Consider the following 22677-nt stretch of genomic DNA (forward strand, 5'->3'; position numbering starts at 1 on the left):
AACATGCTACTTTTTAATGGCAACTTAACTGTTTTAAATTTCATAATTTTAGAACAACAGGGACGGATTTTTAGAAATTTTTAATTATAGAATGGACCAAAAATTTGCAATATTTTACATTTTGCCTAATAATTTTAGTAGTTTTAATGCCAGCGTAATAAAATTTAGGGAACTTGCTACTTTGTAGTAGGTAATTCACTGTTCTAAATCTCAAAATTTTAGAGCCACAGGGACAAATTTTAGAAAATTTTATTTATAGAATGGGCCAAAAATTTACAATATTTTGCATTCGGCCCTGTAATTTTGTAAGTTTCAATGCGAGCGTAATTAAATTTGTGGAACTTGCTACTTTTGAGTGGTTAATTGAGTGTTCTAAATCTCAAATTTTTTTAATGGCGGGGACTAGAAATTTTTATTGATGAAAAAGGCTAAAGATTATTAATAATTTGTTTTCGGCTCTGTAATTTTAGCAATTTTAATGCCAGAGTAATAAAATTTGAAAAACTTGCTACCTTTGAGTGGCTAATTAACTGCTTTAAATTTCAAAATTTTAGAACGACAGGGACGGATTTTAAAAACTTTGAAACTTAAATCTGAGACCTGAAATATTAATTTTAACTATTCTCTGGGATATTCGCAAATTGATTAACGTTTCCTGAAATTATTTTAAATTAACATCAATTGGAAATTAAAAAATGAATAAATTAAATAATTCTACAGAATCTGGGTAGAACTATTAAATTTTCTAGGATTCTCAATTTTTTTATAAATTTTTTAAATTTATTTTAGAGATTTTTTGTAGACTTACCTTGATACATACTTTACTTTAAATTTTCTACATTTTCTCAGGAGTTTTCTAGACTGCAAAATAATTATTAAATTTTCTTTGGGTTCTCTACATTTTTTTTAAATTTATTTTTATTCTCCTCAACTTGAATTTTCTACTTTTTTTAATCTCATAGATTCTCGTCACTGTCTTCAAATTCTTCCTTGTTTTTGTACGGATTTTCTGTATATTCTCTATAAATAGCCCTCAGATTTTCTTATTACGCTGATGATTAAACATCGCCCTTGAACCCTTGAACTTCATGCCTTTTCCAAAACATCAATTAACATCAAGAAAATCAATTTTGCGACATTTTTAGGATTCAAACACATTTGTATGCTGTCGAGGCAGCAAATTTTATTAGCACTTTGTGAAATTGAAAGAGTAGAAGAATTGTGTCATGTACCGGAAGAAATAAATCTCTGTAAAATTGCGCAATATTTTATTTTATTACCATACATTCAGTATATAACTTGCAATTAAAATTAACATGTAATAAATAAATAAAATGATAGCTATATACAATAAAATTGTAAATCCATAACGAATAAATTATTTACAATTCTCAAATAAATTTATAATTAATATGGCACAAAACATAATAAGCATTTGATTGGCACCAATAATAATTTTTGGTAAACACACTTTAACATCTAGACTACTAAATATTGTTCCCCGAATTTGTACATAACAAAGGATCAACGAGATCAACAACAGAAAGTTTTAACAAAAATCTCGTTGTAGCGAGAGGATCAAAGCAGTTGAGCAAAATTGGTGGAATTGGTGAGAATCTTACACTAAGTGGACTGTGGATCTTCAATTTGTACTTTGTGGAAGACGGACTTGTAAATTCTTATAAAAACGTGTGTAAATTGTGTGTAAAAAGGTCAAAGCGATGATATGAAGGACTAATATGAAAATACGATTTCATGTTCCACAAAATTATTGTTATGAATTTATTCACCCTGTTCGAATTGATCAAACTGTTTCTAGACTACTAACTTGGCTATTACGTTCCGTTTCAGCTTTCCTTTGTATCGAACACACTAAACTATTTCCTTTGAGCCATTAATATGATTTATGGCAACTCATCATTGTTACATTAGGCGGCGGAGAAAACTCTCCCAGGCCGAAAAACTGAACATTACATCCGGACAGTCTTAGTAACCAATCAAAAATTACATTTAAGTGACGAGGAGGATAATATGACTACTTAGGTTAGAATAGATCGCTTGGGGGATATGTAGCAAAAAATCCGTGAAAATATGCAGTAGTGGATTTCGCATATCCAATTTCCCTGAAGTCTTGCAACTACAAAGTTATGTAATATACACTCTTAATACACTGTCATAAAATACAAGATTTAATTAAAGACAACTTACACGTTACTTGAAACTAGATAAGATTTGCGTCGCCAAAAGTCGCACTGGTTTAGGTTTTCCTTGCTTCAGGAGTACCGTAACAGCTACTTTATCGGACTAGTCCAAACAAAAGTTTGAAAAAAATCGAAAGAATTTGAGATTCGCTAGTGCTTCTATGAAAATTCTTTTTAACCATAATTACGATCAAGAATTTTCGTTTTGTCTCAGTAGTACTTTAATAACTACTTTATCTGACTAGTACGAAAAAAGAGACAATTTAAGCTTTGTTAGTACTGTACTCTCCTCTCTGTCTCAGTAGTAATTTAACAACTACACTAACGTTTAAAAATCTTGCACCCTTTTATTAAAACGATGATAAATATTAAAATTTTAATCTGAGCATAATTATAACTTTAATAATTTTATAAAATCTGTATTTTGAGTTCTAAAATTTTGCACTTTGGCACAGTCAATGAAGACTTTAGAAATAGTAACTCACTCAAATTTCATTGTCATAACTTAAAAACTAACAAAAATACGAATTTTAATAATAAAAAGTAGAAAGTTTTTGGTTCTTCTTAAAAGAAAATTTTCTAAAATTTCTATTTGTTCCAAAATTTTGCAATTTGCCACAGGTAATTAACACTTTAAAAGTAGTAACCTACTCAAATTTCGTTGTGATAACTTAAAAACTGACAAATACACTAATTTTACTAATAAAAAGTTGAAAGTTTTTGGTTCGCCCTAAAATAAAATTTTCTCAAATTTGTAGTTTTTGTTCTAAAATTATGCACTTTGGTACACTTAATAAACACTTTAAAAGTAGTAACTTCCCCAAATTTCATTGCCATAAGCTAAAAAATAACAAAGATACGAGTTTTAATATAAAAAAGTTAAAAGTTTTTGATTCGTCCCAAAATAAAATTTTCTAAAATCTGTATTCCATGTTCTAAAATTTTGCACTTTGGCACTGTTAATAAAGACTTTAAAGATAGTAACCTCCCCAAATTTCATTGTCATAACTTAAAAACTAACAAAAATACGAATTTTATTAATAAAAAGCTAAACATTTTTGGTTCGTCCAAAAATAAAATTTTCTAAAATCTGTATTTCTTGTTCTAAAATGTTGCATTTTGACACAGTCAATAAAAACTTTAGAATTAGTAACCTTCCAAAATTTCATTGTCATGACTTGAGAACCAACAAAAATACAAATTTTATTAATAAAAAGTTGAAGGTTTTTAGTTCGTCCTAAAATAAAATTTTCTAAAATCTTTATTTCTTGTTCTAAAATTCTGGACTTTGGTACAGTTAATAAAGACTTTAAAGGTAGTAACCTCCCCAAATTTCATTGTCATAACTTAAAAACTAACAAAAATGCGAATTTTTATAAAGAAAGCTGAAAATTTTTGGTTCGTCCAAAAATAAAATTTTCTAAAATCTGTTTTTCTTGTTCTAAAATTTTGCACTTTGACACAGTTAATGAAGACTTTAGAATTAGTAACCTTCCCAAATTTCATTGTCATAACTTAAAAGCCAACAAAAATACGAACTTTATTAATAAAAAGTTGAAGGTTTTTGGATCGTCCTAAAAAAAAAATCTAAAAACTCTATTTCTTGATTCAAAATTTTGCACTTTGGCACAGTTATTAAAAACTTTAGAAGTAGTAACCTCCCCAAGTATAATTGTCATAACTTAAAAACGAACAAAAATACAAATTTTATTAACAAAAAGCTGAAAATTTTTGGTTCGTCCAAAAATAAAATTTTCTAAAATCTGTATTTCTTGTTCCAAAATTCTGCACTTTGGCACAGTTAATAAACACTTTAGAAGTAGGAGCTTCCCCAAGTTTTGTTCTCATAACTAAAAAAACTACCAAAGATACGAATTTAAAACAAAAAATTAAAAATATTTGATTTTTTGTGTTAGTGAAGTTTATGTCTAGAAATTTTTATCTAATTTAAGATAAAAAAAAAGCTGACTAATTGAAAAGCATGTAATTTCCAGTTTTGTTTAAAATGGAGAAGGTGCAAGACTTTTGAACGTTGGTGTACTTTTTCGGTCTCGTATAAAAAAGTTTGAGAGGCTTTAAGCGTCGCTAAAACTGTGTTTTCCTCTCTGCCCCAGTGATATTTTAATAGCCACTTTATCGAACTAGTCCGAAAAACGTGTTTTATCTAGTACTTCGCTTGCTCCTCCAGTGCGACATCACAACGACATGGACAAACGAACATTCTGCCTCCACCGACAGCCAATTCAGTCTTAAAGGATCCGAAAGCAACCACCGCTGGCTACATGTACGTCGGTTTGATTTTATAGGCGCGTTTCCAAATTTCGCACAAGCAAACGGTCGAGTGAAATCGGTAAAAAATCGCCAAGGGCATAGAGACGTGAGTGATAATAGTCCAAGCCCACAACCCGTAAAAGTGTAATTGAATCGGATGCGATTCCGCTCGCGATTTCTCAAGAGTATTAATGGCCCACATCGCCAAGTTTGTAACCAAAAGAAAAGTAACAATTTGTCTTCCTGGCTTTCGGCGGATCTGCTCTGGGGTCACGCAACTCCTTCTCGACGCGTCGAGAATAAAAATAGTCTGACAAGTGGTCTGGAGGAGTGACGCCAGAGCGGTGACCAACACCAGAACAGTGTTTCTTTGTATGGTGAATTGGCCACCGATGATTGTGAACGTGCTATAAATGAACATTCCAGTTTGGGCGCCGATCAAAAGGATGTTATCTAGTTGGAGATTCTTAGTGCCGTCGTATTTAAGTTGGCGGACCTGCCACATCCCCAAAACAGCCGCGAGAGTGGTCAAACCGTACAACGTCAACTCGCAAATGTTCACTTCGATGACAGCCAAACCGACGAATTCCGACCGCGATATCAACACGAAGAATAAAATCAAAGATATGATTGTTAACACGAGGAGCAAAATCCCGACGAAGAGTCCTTTGTGCGCGCGAGCACAATCAACGGAATAATGATGAGGACTCCTTTTGTACGCCGACAGATCAACCTTCTTGTTGCTACTCAATGGCAACTTCGATATGTTCTTCCACATTACGTACAAAATAGCCGCACAAATCAAACTGTATTCTATTGTACAAGGAAATAGAAACGGCGACGCATCCTGCACCAACGAACCGATAATGTTCGTGCGTCGACACTCGTACAGGTGGTGTGGGCCTTTGAGACCTCTGGCGATGATGTGATGGCCGTGGGCCTCTGGAGGATGGTCCATGGGGACGGCGGGAAGGCCCAAAATGTTACTTTTGTACGGAATTCTATGGGAGATCCGCAGCGAGTTGTTCTCGGGGTTGTAGAACGTGAGGATTTCGTGCTTCGTTTCTTGGACCAACACGTTCAGCCAGACCGAGAGGTTCGTGCCGATCATGTGCATCAGGCCGAATCGGGCAGCGACTTTGTGGCGGTACACTCGCATTTGCTGCAAAAAATTTGAGAATCACAATATTTTTCTGGCTTTTTTTCTCTATCCACCGAAAACACTTTTGTAGCAAAAAAGGGAAAAAAACGTCAAGGTCGCCTTGCTCAAATTAATAACTGAGCCCCAAAACCGCCCTATACAATGCTCCCTTTGAAGGGCCATCTCAAACCTATTTGTAGTAAATCTAACAGTTACTGGAGAAATCGGTAAAAATCCACAAAACTCGTCAAAAGATCACTTATACCTGAAGCAAAATGACGATTTTTGATATAGGCAGAGAGTTTTGAAAGCTGCATTCGCAAAAAAAAGTTGAAATACATCAAATGGTGAGTTTTTAGCAAGATTCAATGGTTAATTATGTAGAAATTGGGAGTAATGTGCATGAAAACCAAAAAATCGTCAATGATACACTTTTTTTTTAAGCAAAATGACGATTTTTGCTATCGACAGACGATTTTAAACTCTGTTTTCGAAACATAGAGGTCGAAATACATATCATAGAAAGTTTTTGGCAAGATCCAACAATTGGTTAATCATAAAAAAATTCAAGAAAAAAGTGCATGAAAGTTGAAAGTTTTTCGTCCGTCCTAAAATAAAATTTTCTAAAATTTAAATTTCATGTTCTAAAATTTTGCACTTTGGCTCAGTTCATAAAGACTTTAAAAGTAGAAACCTCCCTAAATTTTATTGCCATAAGTTAAAAACTAACAAAAAAACGAATTTTAATAAAAAAAGTAGAATGTTTTTCGTTCGTCCTAAAATAAAATTTTCTAAAATCTGTACTTCCTGTTCTAAACTTTTGCGCTTTGGCACAGTTAATAAACAATTTAAAAGTAATAACTTCCTCAAATTTCATTGTCATAACTTAAAAACTAACAAAAATACGAATTTTAATAAAAAAGAGTTGAAAATTTTTGGTTCGGTTTAAAATCAAATTTTCTAAAATATTTATTTTTGTTCTAAAGTTTTACACTTTGGCACAGTTAATAAAAACTTTAAAATTAGTAACCTCCCCAAATTTCATTGTCATAACTTGAATACTAACAAAGATACAAATTTTAATAAAAAAAACTGAAAATTTTTGGTTCGCCCTAAAATGAAATTTTCTATAATCTGTATTTTATGTTTTAAAATTTTGCACTTTGGCACAGTTAATAATGACTTTAGAAGTAGTAACCTCCCCTAGTTTCACTGCTATAAGTTAAAAACCAACAAAAATATAAATTTTAATCAAAAATAGTTGAAAATTTTTGATTCGTCTTAAAATAAAATTTTCTAAAATCTGTATTTCATGTTCTAAAATTTTGCACATTAGCCACAGTTAATAAAGACTTAAAAAGTAAAAACCTCCCCAAATTTTATTGCCATAAAATAAAAACTAACAAAAATACGAATTTTAATAAAAAAAAGTAGAAAGTTTTTCGTTCGTCCTAAAATAATAAAATTTTCTAAAATCTGTACTTCCTGTTCTAAACTTTTGCTCTTTGGCACAGTTAATAAACACTTTAAAAGTAATAACTTTCTCAAATTTCATTGTCATAACTTAAAAACTAACAAAAATACAAATTTTAATAAAAAAAAGTTGAAAATTTTTGGTTCGTCCTAAAATAAAATTTTCTAAAATCTGTATTCCATGTTCTAAAATTTTGCATTTTGGTACAGTTAATAAAGACTTTAAAATTAGTAACCTCTTCAAATTTCATTACTATAAGTTAAGAACTAACAAAAATACGAATTTTAATAAAAAAAAGTTGAAAATTTTTGGTTAGTCCTAAAATAAAATTTTCTAAAATCTGAATTCGATGTTCTAAAATTTTTCACTTTGGCCCAATTAATAAAGACGTGAAAAGTAGTAACTTCCCCAAATTCCATTGCCATAAGTTAAAAACTAACAAAAATTCGAATTTTAATAAAAAAAAGTTGAAAATTTTTGGTTGGTCCTAAAATAAAATTTTCTAAATCTGAATTCGATGTTCTAAAATTTTTTACTTTGGCCCAATTAATAAAGACGTGAAAAGTAGTAACTTCCCCAAATTTCATTGCCATAAGTTAAAAACTAACAAAAATTTGAATTTTAATAAAAAAAAGTTAAAAATTTTTGGTTCGTCCTAAAATAAAATTTTCTTAAATCTGTATTTCTTGATCTAAACTTTTGCACTTTGGCACAGTTAATAAACGCTTTAGAAGTAGTAACCTCCCAAAATTTCATTGTCATAACTTTAAAACTAACAAAAATACGAATTTTAATCAAAAAAAGTTTTTGGTTTGGTTTAAAATAAAATTTTCTAAAATTTTTATTATTATGTTAATTATAAAGAAATCGACAACAATGTGCATGTAAACCAAAAAAATCGTGGAAAAATCACTTAGATTTGAAGGAAAGTGACGATTTTTGCTATCGACAGACGATTTTGAAGGCTGAATTCGCAAAGAAGAGCTTGAAATACATCAAATAGTAAGTTTTCAGCAAGAATGGACGGTTAATTATAGAGAAATCGTCAAAAATTTACTTGAAGTTCAAAAAACTCGCCCTTTGCATTCCTCAGCCAACAGAGAGCGCTTGAAAATCAATAAAGAGCTTCCGCGAGACCGCCAGTGAGGGCGTCACGGTGCTTACCTCGTTATTCAAAAAGATGAAATACATTTGTATAAAAATAAACGCCATCCTAGTGGCCGGCGTCAACGCCAATAAGACGTTGTGGCATTTGGTGTCCCTTTCAAGTTCAAAGTATTGTCCAAATTCCAGCCCTGAGTAAATCATGCTTCCGATTCCAAAAGCTGCAAAGACACGTTTAGCACGTCGAAAACTAGCCTCTTGTTTGAGTTGAATCATTACCGACAGCCCCCATGCGGAGATAAAAGCTCCCATAATGGTTCTGCTTGGTGACCGCCGCTAAAGACGCCCTCCGCGGTCGATTGTACATCTGAGAGCTGGCAGTATCGCCGCTGGTTTCCCCTGTATCATTATCGGATTCGTCCGTTATGCTCTCTTCGTTCTCGCTTTTGGAAGTTTCTGCAAGGAAAGGTTACACCGATCATTTACATTCTTTGTCTTACTGTTGTTGGCTTTGAGTTCGCGTTTTCTCTTCCTTTTGTCTCGGAGCAGCACTGTGTACATGTATAGGAGGAAGAACATACTGCCGATGTAGAGATAAAGATAGTAGGCTTCGTAGAACGACGGAGGAATATAAGTTGAAATCACTTCCGCCATCGGAAACGCCGTTCCCATCACCACCAGCAATTTCCCGTACAGCGCTGACAAAGTCGTCGCCAAAGCGTCCCTGCAATAGAGCAATCAACCTGGAAATTTAAATCGTAATTGCTGCAGAGGAAAAACGTGGAGGTAACGGATCGGTTTTAATAAGCGGCGGAATTGCCTTCCAAGCTTGTCTCTTGCAATATGAGGGTTGCGCCTCTTTAAATGGAAGATTGTTTTATGCATGAAATTTTCAGTGTGGCGAGAAATGCGCGAAAACTTGGGGAATTTATAGGAGTTTATTATCAATAAAAGTCGCCAGTGGTGTGTTAAAAAGGTCCATTTTATGGATGGAAACGTGGTGGCCCTCGGATTTCAATGGATCTCATATTTTCGCGGCCCCCGTTTTTTATTTTTGGAGCACTCTGGAAAAATGTGCAAAAAAAAACAAAAAATTTGTTGAAAAATTACGTATTATTTAAAGCAAATCGACGACTTCTGTTATAGACAGACAGTTTTGAAGACTGAATTTGCAAAATAGTGGCTAAAATACATTATATAGGAAGTTTTTAGCACGATGGAACGGTAAATTAAGGAGAAATTGGCAAAAATGTCCATGAAAATCAAAAAATTAATTTTATTTGAAGCAAAACAAAGATTTCTGCTATCCACAGACGATTTTGAAGGCTGTATTTGCAAAGTAGAGGTCGAAATACATAAAATAGAATTTTTTAGCAAGATCCAACGGTTAATTATGCAGATATCGACAAAAATGTCCATGAAAAGAATAAAAAATGTGAAAAATCACATATTTGAAGCAAAATGACGATTTCCGACATCGACAGACGGTTTTGAAGCCTGTATTCGCAGAGAAGAGGTTGAACTACATTAAATAGTGAGTTTTTAGCAAAATCCAACTGTGAATTATGGAGAAATCTGGAAAAATGTGCAAAAAACTAAAAATTTGTTGAAAAATTACGTATATTTGAAGCAAAACGACGATTTCTGTTACAGACAGACAGTTTTGAAAACTGTATTTGCAAAATAGAGTTAAAAATACATTATATAGGAAGTTTTTAGCAAGATGAAACGGTAAATTATCGAGAAATTGGCAGAAATGTGTATGAAAACCAAAAAGTTGTAAATTTTTTATTCGTTCTAAAATACAATTTTCTAAAATCTGTATTCCATGTTCTAAAATTTTGCACTTTGACAAAGTTAATAAAGACTTTAGAAGTAGAAACCTCCCCAAATTTCATTGCCATAAGTTAAAAACTAACAAAAATACTAATTTTAATAAAAAAGTAGAAAATATTTGGTTCATCCTAAAATAAAATTTTCTAAAATCTGTATTCCATGTTCTAAAATTTTGCGCTTTGACACAGTTAATAATGATTTTAAAAGTAGTAATCTCCCCAAATTTCATTGCCTTAAGTTAAAAACTAACAAAAATACAAATTTTAATAAAAAAAAGTTGAAAATTTTTGATCGTTCTAAAATAAAATTTTCTAAAATCTGAATTCCATGTTCTAAAATTTTGCACTTTGGCACAGTTAATAAAAACTTTAAAATTATTAACCTTCTCCAATTTAATTGCCATAAGTTAAAAACTAACAAAAATACGAATTTTAATAAAAAAGTATAAAATCTTTGGTTCGTCCTAAAATAAATTTTTATAAAATTTGTATTCCATGTTCTAAAATTTTGCACTTTGGCACAGTTAATTATGACTTTAAAAATAGTAACCTCTCTAAATTTCAATGCCAAAAGTTAAAAACTAACAAAAATGCAAATTTTAATAAAAAAAGTTAAAAATTTTTGGTTCGGTCTAAAATAAAATTTTCTAAAATCTGAATTCCATGTTCCAAAATTTTGCATTTTGGCACAGTTAATAAAGACTTTAAAAGTAATAACTTCCCCAAATTTAATTGCCATAAGTTAAAAAATTACAAAAATACGAATTTGAATAAAAAAAAAGTAGAAAATTTTTGGTTCGTCCTAAAATAAATTTTTCTAAAATCTGTATTCCATGTTCTAAAATTTTGCGCTTTGGCACAGTTAATTATGACTTTAAAAGTAGTAATCTCCCAAAATTTTATAGCCATAAGTTAAAAACTAAGAAAAATTCAAATTTTAATAAAAAAAAAGCCGAAAATTTTTGGTTCGTCTTAAAATAAAATTTTCTAAAATTTGTATTCCATGTTCTAAAATTTTGCACTTTGACACAGTTAATAATGATTTTAAAAGTAGTAATCTCCCCAAATTTCATTGCCTTAAGTTAAAAACTAACAAAAATACAAATTTTAATAAAAAAAAGTTGAAAATTTTTTGATCGTCCTAAAATGAAATTTTCTAAAATCTGAATTCCATGTTTTAAAATTTTGCACTTTGGCACAGTTAATAAAAACTTTAAAAGTATTAACCTCCTCCAATATAATTGCCATAAGTTAAAAACTAACAAAAATACGAATTTTAATAAAAAAAGTAGAAAATTTTTGGTTCGTCCTAAAATAAATTTTTATAAAATGTGTATTCATTGTTCTAAAATTTTGCACTTTGGCACAGTTAATTATGACTTTAAAAATAGTAACCTCCGTAAATTTCATTGCCAAAAGATAAAAACTAACAAAAATACAAATTTTAATAAAAAAAGTTAAAAAATCTTGGTTCGGTCTAAAATACAATTTTCTAAAATCTGAATTCCATGTTCTAAAATTTTGCATTTTGGCACAGTTAATAAAGACTTTAAAAGTAGTAACTTCCCCAAATTTAATTGCCATAAGTTAAAAAATTACAAAAATACGAATTTGAATAAAAAAAAAGTAGAAAATTTTTGGTTCGTCCTAAAATAAATTTTTCTAAAATCTGTATTCCATGTTCTAAAATTTTGAGATTCAATTGTCAATGGTTCAATTCAAATTTTGAGATTCAACGGTTAATTATGAAAAAGTTGGCAGAAATGTGCAGAAAAACTGAAAAAAAATGTCAAAAAATCACTTATAATTGAACCAAATTCACGATTTCTGTAATAGACAGATCCAACGATTAATTATGAAGGAAAAAGCGAAATTTTTCAGTATGGCGAAAATGCGCGAATACTTGGGGAATTTATAGGAGATTATTATCAATAAAATTCGCCAGTGGTGTGTTAAAAAGATTCATTTTATGGATGGAACCTCATTTTTTCGCGGTCCCCGTTTTTTATTTTTGAAGCACTTTAATATATAAAATTAATCATAAAAAAATCGCATGAAATGTGGATAAAAACCAAAAAACTCATCGAAAAATTACTTGTATTTAAAGCAACATGACTGTTTCTGTTATAGACAGACGGTTTTGAAAGCTGAATTTGCAAACTAAAGGACAAAATACATTAAATAAAAAGTTTTTAGCAAGATCCAACGGTGAATTATGATGAAATCTGAAAAAATGTGCAAGAAAACCAAAAAATTCGTTGAAAAACTACGTATATTTGAAGCAAAACGACGATTTCTGTTAGAGACAGGCAGTTTTGAAGACTGTATTTGCAAAATAGAGGTAAATTATAGAGAAATTGGCAGAAATGTGCATTAAAACCAAAAAATTACTTATATTTAAAGCAAAACGACGATTTCGGCTATCGATTTTAAATGCTGTATTCGCAAAGTAAAGATCAAAATACGTACATAAAATAGATTTTTTTAGCAAGATCCAAAAGTTAATTATGGAGATCTCGACAGAAATGAGCATAAAAAGAAAAAAAAAATTTGAAAAATCACATATTTGAAGCGAAATAACGATTTCTGACATCGACAGACTGTTTTGAAGGCTGTATTCGCAGAGAAGAAGTTGAACTACATTAAATAGTGATTTTTAGCAAGATTCTTCGGTTAATTATGGAGAAATTAGCAGAAATGTGCAAAAAAACAAAAAAAAATACAAAAAAAACCACTTATATTTGATCCAAAATGACGATTTCTGTTGGACAGACAATTTTGAAGGCTGTATTCGCAAGCTATAATAAGTTTTTAGCAAGATCCAACGGTTAATTATGAAGCAAAAGGCAAAAATTTTTAGTGTAGCGAGAATTTACAAGAGTTAATTATCGATAAAAATCGCCAGTGGTGTGTTAAGAAGGTCCATTTTATAGATGGAAACGTGGTGGCCCTCGGATTTCGGTGGACCTCATTTTTCCGCGGCCCTCGCTTTTTATTTTTGGACCACTAAAATATATAGAATTTCATAAAAGTCGCCAGTGGTGTGTTATAAAAAGGTCCATTTCCGCGAATCCACTTCCGTTTTTATGGACGCGAATAGCTCATGCGAACCGTGCTAAAAAACAGTCCGAGAAACACATCTGAACTTTATCGCCCCCCCAAGTTCGTGTCCTCGCATATTCAAAGATGATTGAAATTATTGCCGACACACTCAACAACACGTCGCTTTCGTACTCTTGAAGGGGAGATCCGCGCACCGGAAAAATCAATATCTCAAGACAACCCTCGTGAGTCTAATCAGTTTAAGACTCCAACAATGACCCGTAAACAGAACTGTATCTCTTAATTCGTGTCTAATTAAACTTACGCCCCCAGTTGCCTCCATTCTATCTGTTTTTCGGCCCGGGAAAGTCGTCTCATCACGGGAAACTGGTGATGGTAGCCGTATGGAGCGACGGCTAAGGGGCCAGGTGACAGAATCCTGAAACGGGATAATTTATGACTATGAAAATTTCGACGTCGTCTTCGTGTTACTTCGGGGGCGAGGCTATGTGAACATGTGCGGTTGGTTTAGAGGATTTCGAAGGAGAAGAGTGATGACTCAACGTTTCTGGTGATACTATGACAGCAGAAGGGGATGCTGGAGACGGCAGAAGAGGGTCACCACCCCCAAGTGCACTGCTTCGACTGCCCCCGCTCATGTTTTGGGGAGGGATCGTCGGCCAACTGCAAATAAAATGACAATTAATGAAAAGTCGTGTTGCGCCCCAATGGTAGTCGGGATTTATGAGGGAAAGATAGGAATGACACGAGTTGAATTGAATGTAATCAATAACATAACAGTTTGAGTTGGTGCTATTTTAGGAAACGTGGCAGTTGGAATGACAGATAAACATCCCTTATTTGTTACTGGTAATGTTTGGGGAGACAAAGGATGAAGCCCTTAATTGAAGCGTTCACTCTCGAGCGAGAACAAACGCTGATCATTTGCACCAAGAAGACAATTGGCGATTAATTGTAAAGTCAAATAAAAGAAAACGCGGTAGATTTCCGATTTTAGAACTCGAGGATAGTTTTAATGAGTGGCGGCTCTAATTGGCCTTTTACTGCCGATTCTAAATCTGCATCTTGTTTTCTCCAAAACGTCAAAATTTTGAGAAAAAAACTAGAAAAAAATCCCCAGATAATGATGATTGAGTGGTGTTACAATTGTCAGAGTTTATCTTCAGAATAAAATTTCCTCAATTTATGTTGTTTGACTTACAATTTTGCAATTTAACGGAGTTAATATGCAACTCGAAATTAGTAACTTCCCCACATTTGATTGCTTTGGCGTTAAAATTGACGGAGTTACACCAGTAATAAATATTTTTCTCAGTTTTATCTTTTCTAAAGAAACAAAAATTTGTAAAATCAGTCCCTTCTGCTTGATAATTTTGAAATTTGGTATAGTTTATAACTAAGTCGAAATTAGTAACCTTCTAAAATTTGATTACCATAGCGTTGAAATTGCCAGAGTTACACCGTTAATAAAAAAAATTAGTTTTCTATTCAGCAAAATATAAAAAAAATATATAAAATTAGTCTTTTCTGCTTTATAATTTTAAAATTAGGTAGACTTAATAACTAAGTCCAAGTTAGTAACCTCCCCTAATTTTGTTACTATAGTGTTACAATTGTTAGAGTTACACCGCTATTAAAAAAAATCAGTTTTTAATTTTACAAAATACAAGAATTTCTATAAAATTCGCCTTTTTTACTTTACAATTTTGAAAATTAGTACAGTTTATGATAAAGTCTAAATTAGTAACCTCTTCAAATTTGATTACCATAGCGTTAAAATTGTAGGAGTTACACCGTTAAAAAAAAATGGTTGTCGTTTCTCCAAAAGAAACATATTTCAAAAAAATTTGTCGCTTTTGCTTTAAAATTAAGAAATTTGGTACAATTAATAACCAAGTCCAAGTTAGTAATCTTCCCAAATTTGGTTACTATAACGTTAAAATTGGCAGAGTTACATTGTTAATAAAAAAAATATGTTTTCGATTCAACTAAATATAAAAAAATATATACAATCAGTCGTTTTTGCTCTAAAATTTTTGAAATTTGGTACAGCTTATAACTAAGTCCAAATTAGTAACCTCCCCAAATTTGATACCCATAGCATCAGAATGGTCAAAGTTATACCGTTAATACAAAAAATCGGTTTTCGATTCAACAAAATATTTATAAAAAACTATAAAATCAATCCATTTCCCCCTATAATTCTGAAATTTAATACAGTTTATAAAAAAATCCAAATTAGTAACCTCCCCAAGTTTGGTTACTATAGTATTAAAATTGTCCGAGTTACACAGTTAATAAAAAAAAATTGGTTTTCGATTAAGCAAAATATAAAAAAAAACTACAAAATCAATTCTTTTTGCTGTATAATTTTTAAATTTGACACAGTTTATAACTAAGTCAAAATCAGTAACCTCCCCAAATTTGATTGCGATATCTTTAAAATTGCCAAAGTTACAAGCTACAGTATTTGTTTCTTCGATTCTTCTTCAGGATAAAAAGTCCAAAATTTATCTTATTTGACTTACAATTTTAAAATTTGGTACAAATACTAACTAAATCCAAATTAGTAACCTCCGCAAATTTGATACTCATAGCATCAGAATTGTCAAAGTTATACCGTTAATAAAAAAAAGTCGGTTTTCGATTCAATAAAATAATGAAAAATTCTGTAAAATCCGTCCTTTTTACTCTATAATTTTGAAATTTGACACGGTTTATAAGTAAGTCCAAATAAGAAACCTCCTCCAATGTGATTGCGATACCGTTAAAATTGCCAAAATTACAAGCTTCAATATTGGTTTTTTCGATTCTCCTTCAGAATAAAAAGTCCAAAATTTATTTTATTTGACTTACAGTTTTGAAGTTTGGCACAAAAACTAACTAAATCCAAATTGGTAACCTCCCCAAATTTGATACCCATAGCATCAGAATTGTCAAAGTTATATCGCTAAAAAAAATTTTTTGATTTTCGATTCAGCAAAATATAAAAAAATCTATAAAATCAGTCCATTTCGCTCTATAATTTTAAAATTTGGAGCAGCCAATAATCAAGTCTAAATTAGTAACATCCCCACATTTGATTACCATAACATTAAAATTATCAGAGTTACAGGCCTTAAGAAACTCAGCTCCTTGATTTTTTTTTAATAAATTAAGATAAGAGCGGTTTAGATGACAAAACTTCAAAAACTCCAATTTTTTCGGTCGCAAATCTGTTTCAGAGGCTCTAAAAGTAACAAAAAACTTCCATCGTGCAGATGTCGTAGTAATTTCCTCTTTAGAAGAACCTAAATTTAAATGAAAGCACTCGAAGACCAAGCCACATGTGTCCAACAAATTATTTCCGTGTTAAAAATAGTAAAGAAAAAGAACTCTCCGAAATTGTCAGCTGCTGTATATAAAAACTATTGTTACCTTTAATGGCCTTCGACGTGCGGGTTAACCATGTCGTTCCATCGCGGCCCTAGACAAACTGAAGGGTAACTAAACCTGATGAGGCAATTATTCCATTGAGTTAAATCAAATCATTAAAAGTGAGCGAATTGTTTCCCACATGCGGTGGCAAATAATGAAGCTTTAAGTCCTCGACCACGTGTAAAGAATTCCACTTTTTGTTCGGAAGCTCTCAGAGCATGCAATTATATTCTTTCCAGTGGAAAAAGTCGGGGTGGAAAATGTTACTACAAGTTGCGATTATAGGGTCAGCGAACTTTAACATAATTCATTGAACAGAAAGGGCGGAAAGGGTAAGTTGCTAAAACTGGTTTAGGTGGAAAAAGTTTATCCTATTAAAAAGGATTTACTTTCGAGTTTTCACGAGGGAAATTCATTGCGAAATGAAAGTAAACAATTGGTTTTCAAAAGAGAGGAATCAATAGGTCAGGGAACGGTCGTCGCTGCAGAGGGTGACGGGTGACACGTTTATGACGGGAATTATCGGCGTTCTGCGCCATTTACTATAAAATATAGCGAGTTATTTATCGGGAACGGAAAGGCTAGAAGAGACTATAAAAGGGCCGTAATGATAAGCGATAAGCTAAAAGAACTAAATCGGTTGGAAAAGAAGCTTTGTACTATTGCTATAATTTCAGAATAAAATTTAAAGAACCATAGAATAAAGACGTAAAATTTTCTATTTTTTTTTAAGTTTCTTATAAACGCTATAATTTCGAAATGTGTGAAGCTAAAAGAATAAAATTTAGTACGGTTACTCAATTGAACCTCTTTATTAACTACACCAACTTACAAAATTATAGGAAAAACGCCTCAAATTTTACAAATTTTCTTTTAAAGGTTGATCCAAAGATTTCCAAAACATTTTTATGAACGCTATAATTTCAAAATGTGTCATGCTACAGAAATAAAATTCGGTAAAGTTACTACTTTGAACCTGTTTATTAACTGTACCTACTTACAAAATTATTGGATAAAGGCGTCCAATTTTATTTTTTTTTTAAGTCGATCCAAAAATTTCCAAAACTTTACTTTACTTTACGTTAGTAAAGTTTGGTAACGTTACTTCTTTGAACCCGTTTATTAACTGTACCAACTTACAAAATTATAGGATAAATACTTCAAATTTGAATTTTTTTTAAAAGGACTATCTAAAAATTTACAAAACTTTCGTTTGAACGCTATAATTTCGAAATGTGTAATGCTAGAAAAGTAAAATTTAGAAAGATTACTACTTTAAGCCTGTGTATTAACTATACCAACTTGCAAAATTATAGGACAAATAAGTAAAATTTTACAATTTTTTTTGAAGGACGAAATAAAAATTTTCAAAACTTTCTTATGATCGCTATAATTTTGAAATATGTATTGCTAGAGGAGTAAAATTTGGTAAGGTTACTTCTTTGAACCCGTTTATTAACTATACCAACTTATAAAATTATAGCATAAATGCGTTCAATTTTACAAATTTTCTTTTAAAAAACGATCCAAAAATTTCCAAAACCTTTTTATAATCGCTATAATTTTGAAATGTGTGACGCTAGAGGAGTCAAATTTGGTAAGGTTACTACTTTGAACCCGTATATTAACTGTACTAACTTACAAAATTATAAGGACACATAGAGCCAATTTTTAATTTTTTTTTTTTAAGAGCTGTCGACAATTTTCCAAAACTTTCTTATAAACGCTATAATTTTGAAATCTGTAAAGCTAGAGGAGTAAAATTTGGTAGGGTTTCTACTTCGAACCCATTTATTAACTGTACTAATTTACAAAATTGTAGAACAAATACATCAAATTTTAAAAAATGTCTTTTAAAGAACTACCCGAAAATTTCCTAAACTTTCTTATAATCGCTATAATTTCAAAATGTGTGATGCTAAAACAGTAAATTTTGGTGGAGTTATTACTTTGAACCCGCTTGCCAACTGCACCAATTAAACTGCAAAATTATAGAGCAAATATGTCAAATTTAAAAAAAAAAATCTGTTGTGGAGCGACCCAAAATTTTCCCAAACAATTTCGAAATTTGGATTTGAACCTGTTTGTTAACTACACCAAGTCTTAAAACTCTCGAATGCTCTGATGGAAAACACAGCTTTCGTGTTTTCGCGCAATTTCAGTTAATTAAAGCAAATTTTAGTACTAACAGCCCTCATTTACTGAATCCACGATTTGACCATTCCAACTAATTAACAAGCCCAACCCCTAAATACGACGTGGATTTGGGGTAAAACTGAGTATTTTCATTGCATTTCGGACCGCAACATGTTCCTTAGTTATCTCTCTTTTCCAGAAGATACAAATGGGAAGCACGGGGAGCGATAAATTATGTTTTTCTATCCCCTGGCTTATTTGGGTTTGGGTGTGAAAGCTTTTGTAAAATATACATTCCGACGAATAGCATGTTAAAAAAACATAATTTTCCGCTCAGAAAAGCTCAAATTGTTGTCATTTCCAAGATGTAGAACTAATAGGAAACAAGCCTATAAATCATATCAAATTCCGTTATTAGCATCTCTTTCGTCCTTATAAGGTGAAACAAGAACTGGCGGATCGAAGAAGCAATTTAATCCGAAAGTGTGGGATTTTCTGTAAACAGATACACTAAATCACGTACCTTTCTCCCTCAGTCTTCCCGTGCCCCAGAGCGGTGGGGGTTGCCGTGGTATCGGCAGTAGTGTCCCCGAGGTCAGCGGCAGAAGTAGTTGCCATCTCCTCAATATCAGAATCAATTCCTTTATCGAAATCCATATAAAAGGAATCCCTGGAGTCACTGGACCCCCGTCTCAACTTGAGACTTAAATCCGGGGAGCTATCATCCATCGTAATTATCGATTTATTATTCCCGGACGAACACACACTTCCGCTTTAACATTCTTCTTTTTTTCTTTGACCTGGTAGTACCAAACGGTACTACAGTCGAATCCTGTTACTCCAACTCACATCACTCAGACTTTTCTAATCGATAAAATCCGTCTCTTCCTTCTAAGAAGTGCAATAAGATTCAGTGCGAGATTTCACGCATTTTAGCTCTTACATCGTAACGTTTCCAACACCGACACCGTCCGCACTCCACTGACGCTCGGCTCTCTTTTATGTGTAAGCTGCAGCGGAGTCAACGACATAGCTATACATCCTTCGTGGAGTAGGGGGTGTGTACCACCAGAGGGTAGGAGATGCGGGGTGAGACCACGCGCTGGAAGGTGAAAGGGTGCGACATCGATCGGGGGCTGCATCACAGTGGAGTCACCTTTTGTACGATTTATGGAAGGCGATTCTAGTAAAGTAGTAACGGGTTCATTCATGGAGCGGTTTTTATTGGGGATGGGCGATTCATAAAGGATTCAAAAAAACTCAAAGGATCCTCAGGTATTGGAACTGTTTTACTTTTTGAAAATCGCAATCGAGCTTCCAGTTTTCCAGAATTTTCAAAGAAATCTTCAGGATTCTTAACGATCTAAATGAATCTTAAAAAATCTAAAATAATTTTAGAGGCTCTCAATGAAGCTCGCAGAATTCCAGAAGATCTTAAAGTCCCTACAAACTTTCCAAGGACCTCAAAGACTTTACAGTCTCTAAACTAATCTAAACAAATCGATGGATCCTAAAACATTTTTCGAAAAGACTTTGAAATGCTTCTAAAAAACTCTGCAATCTTCAGAATTCTAGAGAATCTTAAAGATGCTAAAACAATTCTAAATAATTAAAAAAAAAACGAAAAAAAATTGTCAAAGATTTTAGATGTCATATAAAAAATCAAGAATTAAATTCAATAAAGTAATTCTATTTGGTGCATGATTTAATTAGCTTAGAAATTCGTCCAATAAAGAGTTTGAAACATCTAGCCAATGAATGTATCTAAAATACTCTGCAATTTTACAGAATTCTAAGAAATCGTAAAGATGCTAAAATAATTTAAAATAATTAAGGAAAGATGAGAAAAAATTGTCAAAAATTTTTGTAACAAAAAACACACGATAAAGATAATCCCAGCCAATGGCAAAATTCTTTTTTGGGTTTTAATCCGATTTCTCCATTTTGTTACGAAGAAAGGGTGGATCTTTAAATAAAAATTCTTAAAATTGCTCTCTTTTTCTCAAGAAGTTTGTAATTTAAAATCGAAAAAACATTCTACTTTAGATTACAATAAGATTTAGATTTCCACTTTTTTGGTACATTTTTTTTTCAAAATTTGTTGACTAATATGTATTCTTATGCAAAATATTTTAAAAAAAGCATAAAAAATACGATGTATGTATTTATGTATGTATAATACATATTATGTACGTTTTTATTTTTTATTTCTTTAAAAATTCATACTTTCTATTCATGTGATCGTTGATATACATATTTAGAAACGATCTAAGCAGGCTTTGGAGACTGTCTAATCTAAGCAAGCCTTGCGATTGTTTAATATACCTAAGCAAGTCTTGGACTGTCTAAACTAATTGTTATCGAGATTTGGAGACTGCCTAATAATCTAAGCAGCTTTTTTAGACAATCTAATCTAGCAAGCTTTGAAGTGTTTAATCTAAGGAGGCTTTGGAGACTGTTTAATTCTAAATAGATCGTCTTGCGACTGTCTAATATAAGTAGGCTTTGAAGACTGTCTAATCTAAGCAGGCTTTGAAGACTGTCTAATGTAAACAGGCCTTGCGACTGCCTAATATAAGCAAGCTTTGGACTGTCTAATCTAAACAAGCTTTGGATACTGTCTAATCTAAGTAGGCCTTGATCTGTCTAAATTGAAGCCGGATTTGGAGACTGACTAATCTAAGCAGGCTTTGGAAACTTTGTAATCTAAGCAGGTCGTGTACTTCAGACTGTTGTTCCTGCATGAAAACGAAATTATTTAAACAGTGCTGCCAACATGTTGGGCCTCCTAAAGGTTTTGTATTGGAGAATAACACCAAAAAACACTTGCAAATTGCTTTATTTATATAACAATACTTTGGCTACTTAGAAAATTATAAATTAACATGAGTAAACTTAACATACAAAATAGTGTCTTTACTATGATAATAACACTATAATATTATATGTACATAAGATAAAATTTTGACCGATTAAGAATTAAAACGTTTACTTCTTAGCAAGGCAACTTTGCCAAAGAAGTCCTCCACAAGCCATACAAACAATAAAGTAAACAATCACAAGAACAACTCCTCCAATGATAAAATAAAGTTTCACGTTTTTCCAGAACATGGAACGCGCCAAGTTTCGACTAGTTTTCCTGAAGGTAACAGACTGGAAAATGAAAAATCTTTAGTCAGGGAAACTCAGGAAATGATTGATACGTACGCCGCTGTTCAAATTTTCCGCTTTGTTTACCAAAAGCTCCAGTCTTTCCCCTCTCATTGCCACGTTATCTGAGATAAATGAGATAATTAATGGGTCAAGTTTATGACGTCATTACCTATATTCTTGACCATGATATTCTTCAACTCATCCAATTCTCCATGAACTCTGGAAATTGTATCAACGTCATGTGATTCTGAATAATGTTTCATTTCGTTTGCTAGGACTCTGGAAAATTCCGAATTCATGGCGTATGCAATGGCGCTGTTTGAGGGCTCCCCATATGAAGTTTTGAATCTTCTTTTGATCTCATTGAGGAATAGAAACGCCCGTGACCTCTCAAACTCCTAAAAGTAAACAAAATTACTATTGGAATGTCGAGTTTTACGACGCACATCATCAGTGATACACATATAGATAATCTGATTTTCAGAAATGTAATGAAATAGGTAATTCCCATGAGAATAAGTAAGTTTCTCATCATGCTCTGGTATCTTTCCAATGATTTGCTCGGTAACTTCAGCAAAATTGCCCGCACACGAAGCGTATCTAACTAGGACAGTATTTCCCCGAGAAATAACACTGTAGAGAATCGGCATCTAAAATAATGGATTTTAGTTAATTGACCTCAAATTTAGTGCGATTGAAATTTACCGTGACAATGTTAGATGCGCGTCTAAGAAGTTGAACAACCACTGGTCACTGTGAAAAGTGTAAACAAATCTCTTTCAAGGCTAACTGTGTTCGAAGGAATTTGCAAGTTTTTAGAACAATAACAAATGTGTCATGTCTGTCAAAGTGACAGTGACAGTTCGTGTTGAAGAGCGCATG

General features: G+C 32.1%; 2 protein-coding genes across 3 annotated transcripts; both read right to left on the reverse strand.

Annotated features, from left to right (window-relative positions):
• Positions 1-1251: 1251 nt before the first annotated feature.
• Positions 1252-19631, reverse strand: LOC148166449 (proton channel OtopLc-like). 2 transcript variants are annotated; one of them, XM_088048971.1, is made up of 7 exons: positions 19166-19631; positions 13561-13752; positions 13394-13507; positions 8692-8915; positions 8471-8647; positions 8252-8412; positions 1252-5634 (listed from the first exon to the last, which is right to left on the reverse strand). In XM_088048971.1, the coding sequence occupies exons 1-7, from the start codon at positions 19369-19371 to the stop codon at positions 4480-4482; spliced, it is 2229 nt and encodes a 742-aa protein (XP_087905097.1). In that variant the 5' UTR covers positions 19372-19631; the 3' UTR covers positions 1252-4479. The 2 variants fall into 2 exon arrangements, with proteins under 2 accessions (XP_087905097.1, XP_087905098.1); XM_088048972.1 differs by lacking the exon at positions 19166-19631 and adding an exon at positions 16507-16560.
• Positions 19632-21465: 1834 nt separating this feature from the next.
• Positions 21466-22668, reverse strand: LOC148166450 (vesicle-associated membrane protein 7-like). The gene is made up of 5 exons (XM_088048729.1): positions 22501-22668; positions 22242-22445; positions 21965-22193; positions 21850-21917; positions 21466-21795 (listed from the first exon to the last, which is right to left on the reverse strand). Exons 2-5 carry the CDS (start codon positions 22443-22445, stop codon positions 21631-21633), a joined length of 666 nt encoding a protein of 221 aa, XP_087904855.1. The 5' UTR covers positions 22501-22668; the 3' UTR covers positions 21466-21630.
• Between the last annotated feature and the right edge of the window lie 9 nt (positions 22669-22677).

This window comes from Gnatocerus cornutus, unplaced genomic scaffold, assembly GCF_029298725.1.
Source record: "Gnatocerus cornutus isolate USDA-ARS CGAHR unplaced genomic scaffold, icGnaCorn1.1 ctg00000023.1, whole genome shotgun sequence".
Taxonomy (NCBI): Eukaryota; Metazoa; Arthropoda; class Insecta; order Coleoptera; family Tenebrionidae; genus Gnatocerus; species Gnatocerus cornutus.

Bases quoted from the DNA above. Each gene is read 5' to 3' on its own strand.
- LOC148166450 (XM_088048729.1), bottom strand. From the start codon at position 22,445: ATGCCGATTCTCTACAGTGTTATTTCTCGGGGAAATACTGTCCTAGTT. The intron at 21,918-21,964 runs GTAATGACGTCA...CATTTATCTCAG, and splicing joins TATCATGGTCAAGAATATAG to ATAACGTGGCAATGAGAGGG. The intron at 21,796-21,849 runs GTACGTATCAAT...TTCATTTTCCAG, and splicing joins CGGAAAATTTGAACAGCGGC to TCTGTTACCTTCAGGAAAAC.
- LOC148166449 (XM_088048971.1), bottom strand. From the start codon at position 19,371: ATGGATGATAGCTCCCCGGATTTAAGTCTCAAGTTGAGACGGGGGTCC. The intron at 13,508-13,560 runs GTAACACGAAGA...ATCCCGTTTCAG, and splicing joins CACATAGCCTCGCCCCCGAA to GATTCTGTCACCTGGCCCCT. The intron at 8,916-13,393 runs GTAAGTTTAATT...GCTCTATTGCAG, and splicing joins GAATGGAGGCAACTGGGGGC to GGACGCTTTGGCGACGACTT.